Raw genomic sequence first — 6,000 nt, forward strand, 5'->3', positions numbered from 1 at the left:
TTGACACTCAGTTTGGCACAAAATTATAACATTCATTGATTATTGATATAATAATTTTTTTAATGCTCATCATTTGTTAAAACGGTAAACAACCAGCAAAAATATTTTTATTTTAACTGCACGCCATTACAAAGTTACGTCGTCAGTTCATTCGCGATGTGTCAGGAACGCATTCTATGAACGGCCGAACTATAATTGCAGTGAAACAAGTCCTAAAAATACATTTTATAAGAGAAAGGATTTCGGTATAAATATATATTTAAGGGTAAAGTAAATTATGGCATAATTAAAACAAGCTTTCTAACATTTAGTTACAAAGTACCTATTACGTATTATTTTAAACTAAACCTTCATGAGATTCTAAAATCTTATTGATAGATTTTTTTTTTGTATTTGAATTTCAAATTGTAGATAATACAGTTAGTTCTCCCGTATAATCGAATCTCGTATAATCGGAATAATCTCCAATCTCAAACAACCTCTAAACTACATAACTGATAACAATATATGACGTACATGCATTACGTGAAATTAAGCCTTATCTCAGGACTTACCAGAAAATACCCGGCCTTAGAGGTGCGATTACAGCATCGTATCTCGTCGAGATGATATCTCAGTAGCGTGGGATTAGTGTCATCGCCGCCGTCGGTGCCATAGTGCATATCCACGAACTCGATCTTTATAACATATTATAATCTTTATTACTTCGAGCATTCTCAATATTTTACGTTTCGTTTTTTAACATCTATGGTTACAAACATAGAGATAGGTACGTTCGTTAAGATAGCTGAATATATTGATAGCCGTTATGCGGTGCTACATCTTCGTTTTATTATAACTTTTTTCTTATTAAATTATTAGTTTAATACATTAACAAACATTTTTACATTTCATCACGTGTGTTAATAATATTTTAAAACATTGCAACCATCAAGAATACAATTAATAATAAAAAGAATATAAGAAATAGGTACAATTTATACGTGAATAAATACTTGCTAAAACTCACTACACAATGATTATTACTTATCAATATCTTTATAAGTTACGTTAAACTTCTTTTAACATCACCTATGCAACGAGGAAAAAAACTAAGCCTTGACCAACAAATACACTAATACAATTTATTTGTTTTAAAGTCGTAAACTGGAATCATGTATAGATTACCTACCTTCTATAAGTAGGTACTGGACCTTTTAGCTAAATATTTGTTGCTATTCATGCGCTAGTAAAGTTGGGATGGCGATCCAAGTTTGAACAATACCGAGTGTTATGGATCCCAACGCAAACTTTTGTAATAAATTCTCTACTAAACATGTTTTACGTTACACCGTCATTAATTTTAGAATGCCCAATATTTGCTTCGATAATGTGCAAGTATTTTCGATGGAACTTTACAAATACAACAAAGGAAGAAAATTAATGTGGCACTAAACAAAAGGTTTTAAGTTGTTCACATTAAACATTCTTACCTCCGCAAAAAGTAAAAAATATTTTACGACTGCTACACAGTACACGTCGCATGCCCATAATACATTCCCGCCAAAATGGCTCGATTTGTAAGTTCTTTTTTCTTTTTAAATTGTTTTTATTTTTTTTCTTTACGCGCTTGCTATTTATATTCGGCTTGTGAAAAATGCAGTTTAAATAGTACTTATTTTAAAAACAATGTTTTAATATTTTTTGTGTTCAATATGTGTCAATATTATTAGATGATTTCAAAGTAACTTTTAGGTAATTTTTGGAGTAAATGTTTGTATTTAGTGCAAAAAATTTGAAACACACAACTTGAATGTTTTTTTCTGATTTATTAAATTTTGTTTATAGTCTTATTTTTTGTTAATACAACTCACCTCAATATAGCGATCATCGTACGTGGACTGCAACTCAGGCCCAACCAATTCAAGTGTCTGACGTCTTTCTTCACGGAAATCTGTTATTTGTTACAATTATTATGAAAAAGTTAATTTAAATGTTTCTGATTATATGGCAATAAATTCGAACTTACACGTATTATGTAAAAGATTTTTAATCTGTTGTATAATGCATTCTATGATCTATGGTCTATGGACATTTGGTATTACCCGCGTGACTTATGTGCAAACATTTGGCCAACACTATAAAATAAGGCGAATATTGCCATAATGAAAGAAAAAGAAAAATAAGGGGGTTACTGTTTTTTTTTAACTGAAGCGTTAATAACTTTTTTTTTATCAACAGGCAAGCTTTTGGCAAGCGCTATCGCTTTATCTCGCCTGCTGGTAAGTAAAGATGTCTAAGATGGAGCGCGCTTTCCTAGAAGGTATCTGTTCATTCTACCCTTGAAAAAGTTGTGATGTATTAAATAAAATAAATAAATTCTGATATTATCTTAAATATTACCTACATCTTAAGTATTAATAATTGTTGACGGAAATAGATGTTAATGTAATTTAAAAATTTAAATAAACGAAATGCTTGTATTTACATAATATTTTGGTTGAAGCTATGAAATAAAGTGCGATTCAATGTGATAATTCCGAGATGAAATGGATTTGCTGGGTAGGATTACGTGCCCGCGTTGTGAGAGCTATTTTAGCCCTATTTGTATGTTATAGTTGAAATTATAACACATTTATGTACAATTGAATAAAATATTTCCAACATGTAAACTTTTTTGTAATAACCTGTAGAATAAATGCGAAATTTGCTTTGTTTCATTTTATATTTGAACTCCAATATTGTTTAAGCTCTGACGTTAATTTCCTTCGGTTTCGGAACTATGAAAATTAACAAATTTTTAATACCTTAAAAAATGTAGGTATGTATGTAATAATTGTGCTATCTATTCTTATATATTATTGTTGATCATTGAACTCTGACTTGTTCCTTCTTACGTCAGCTGTTATTTACTGTTTTGCATATGAATGCTTAGAAAAGCTATTAAGAAAAGTTATTTTTGTAGATGTTGTATTTCATCCGTAGTTATTGTGAGAAATACATACAGACATAAATGTAGGTCCAAATAAAATAAAAATTTTATCGATAACTGTCCTTTGTTCGCCAATTAGTTCTACGTCTCTGAAATCCCCACTAATATTATAAATGCGAAAGTAACTCTGTCTGTCTGTCTGTCTGTTACGCTTTCACGCCTAAGCCACTGAACCGATTTTGATGAAATTTGGTATGAAGATAGAACTGACCTTAGGAAAGGACATAGGATACTTTTTATCGCGAAAAAAGGGTAGCAGGGATTGAAATAGGGGATGAAAGCGATATAACCGAATTCTACGCGGGTGAAACCGCGGACGGAAAGCTAGTGTATATATAAAAAAGCGCCTACCATTATAAAGCGATGCTATGTAGATCTTGACAGCGCGTGCCCCCGGCCACTTATCGCTCTCCTGGGTGAATCCCTGAAGCGCTTGAAGCACTAAAGGATCCGGAGCGCTCATTGCGCCCCGCCCCTCGCCTCACTTCACCCCGCACTCATACTCGTCACACTGTAACAAAATTGCTATTAGTATTGTAACTATAAATGTCGATCATTATTTTCAACAAAAAACTTGACCCCCATGACATTGTTCGAATTAGACCAAATTATAGAAAGAGAATCATAAAAATCGCTTCATCGGAGGTAACAAACACAAAACATACAATCGAATTGATAATCTACTTCTATTTTAAAGTTGTTTTAAAAAAATGGCAAAGATCTAAGTCTTGTCTAATCTAAAATAGATTTATATAGCCTGGAAGTTAATGTACTGATTATGTAGTATTTCTTTTGTTTTGTAAGAGTAAATTGTAAAATAAGAATTCGCGAATGTTTGAAAATGAGAATTGGCAAAATCAACCAATCAATTGTCAAATCAAAAAATATAGAAAGTCGAAAATAGAAAAATAACGCCCAATATAACATTTTTGCATCGGTTTTTCAATCCAGATTTAATTTTAGAAAAAAAAATGCTCTTCCTGAGACGTGTATTTGTCTATAAAAATTACAGATGACGCATTTATAAAATGCCTATAGTTTTTATTTAGGGCAATAATATACATCAATTATATAGATTAATAAGTTATAACATTGACAGAATGTAACTGAAAATTATTTCAAATATAATACACATTATTAACTTCTTAAGACTTTCATGAGATTATATTAATTCGTCAATTAACTTCCTTACAACATATTTCATTACATCTATAGATCCCGCTAATTTATTTTCCGTTACGGAAATTTGTATAATCTTCAACTCGATTTATAAAGATAACCTTTATCGTGCCTTTCATTTTGTTATTAACTGAGGTTTATTCAAAGAAGCTTAGTCGAAAAATAACTACAGGATTCATATTCTCAAAATGCATCTATTTATTTGATAAGGTCTATTTACTGAAAAAATAAAATACACTAACTACTTTAAAGGTTAGAAAATGCAATATCTACTATATGGGATGGAATCAAATCTCTGGGCACTAATGATTCTGTAGTATAGTATAGTAGAAAACAAATGATAAATGATGTTATAATTCTCGTAACATGCTGGCCATATCTATGTGGAATAAACGCAATAACAATTGAGATACCCCCAGCATGAGGTTAATTTTGTTTTTATTTAACCCTCCTGATCCGTTCTATAAGCAATTCTATCATAAGAGGAATAATAAGAGGCTAATAAGTAACACATACTGTCCTATATAAACTGTCACGTTACTTGTATTATGAAATATGCTCTTTTGCTGCACGTTGGATTATTAGGCGATCCAGGCCAATGAGGTTTTGAAATAGATTTAAACCCATCTCTTTGGCAAACGGAGGAATAATACAAATCGTTTCGATTAATTGTATGGCGGATTAAATTAAATGATAATTTTCTTTAAATCCACACGTACGTAAGCGCGCGTGCACACACTCTTTCAAAAACACGCAGAAAGAAACGCACATCTGATGTATGTATGTTGTAAAAAAGGTTGGTAATTTTCAATACGTTCAAATAATCTCTTCTGAGTATTTGGGTGAATCAATAGACCAACAAGAAAACTTTTAACGAGGGTGAGCTCTATACACTTTTCCATATAAAAAACCTACGCTTGCATATATCCTTAAATTATACAGATCCTTAGAATTCACCAGATGGCACGCAACAACGTAAAAGTAGGCAATTATCTCATGAATTATTCAGAAGCGGGTAATTTACGGGTATTTTATAAGCACCTGTGGCGTATGCTTTCGCGTACATTTGCTGACGGCAATATAGATCACATTTTGATAAATGCTTTTTGCAAGTGGTAATACCAAAAATCCTTTTTTTTCATATCAAGTACATGCCATATAAATAATTAATACTTAATCTATGGTAAATATTTATATTTCCACTATTTTCTGTATTCCGATATTATTACTAGACTCTGTCTGTATATCTGTATTATATTCACGCCCTAACCACGGAATTCATTACGATAAAATTGGATAAAAATGTCAATGTCATCCCAGGACACAGGATATTTTTTATCTCTGTCTTGCTTTGACAGTGCGAAGCTGCGGGCGAGATATCCAGTCAATAATAAAGAGCAATGTAATTTTTATGTCCAACTTAATTCATATTATGTCATTTCTCCATCATCAACAAAGGCAATGTATTTTCATCAAATTTCATAAACAAAACAAAGCTTGAGAACTCTAAATTTTTCTTTGTACTATGTAGATGATAACTTTTATTCAAACCAACATATGCCCCAAATGTATCCCACAGAATTGTGTACACAAAATAATGAATTACTTATGTACACGTGCCAGCAAACGTGAATAGGTACTATTATTCTTTCAGCATAATCCCTGAAGTGCCCGGGCACAATAGCTTGCATTATTTAATCATCTTTATTGTATTTTTATCGTTCTCATACCACTATATACCATAGTATACAATATTCATTGTGGTTTAAGGTACTCAAATTTCGACGGACCGACGGACGTTTTTTAAAAAGACAAGATTTTATTTAAACGTCTTTAATAAGTGCTCTCTA

At 31.5% G+C, this 6,000-nt stretch overlaps 1 protein-coding gene across 1 annotated transcript in view; it reads right to left on the reverse strand.

The window, feature by feature from the left end:
- Positions 1 to 6,000, reverse strand: part of LOC119831393 (NACHT domain- and WD repeat-containing protein 1) — an 85,492-nt gene that overhangs the window by 43,994 nt on the left and 35,498 nt on the right. Inside the window, exons 2-4 of the mRNA XM_038354716.1 lie at positions 3,323 to 3,482; positions 1,854 to 1,933; positions 555 to 677 (exon numbers count right to left, since the gene is read on the reverse strand). Coding sequence (XP_038210644.1) covers positions 555 to 677; positions 1,854 to 1,933; positions 3,323 to 3,434 — 315 coding nt within the window. The 5' untranslated portion in view covers positions 3,435 to 3,482. The remainder of the gene's footprint in view (positions 1 to 554; positions 678 to 1,853; positions 1,934 to 3,322; positions 3,483 to 6,000) is intronic.

Source organism: Zerene cesonia, chromosome 13 (assembly GCF_012273895.1).
Source record: "Zerene cesonia ecotype Mississippi chromosome 13, Zerene_cesonia_1.1, whole genome shotgun sequence".
In the NCBI taxonomy this organism is placed as follows: Eukaryota; Metazoa; Arthropoda; class Insecta; order Lepidoptera; family Pieridae; genus Zerene; species Zerene cesonia.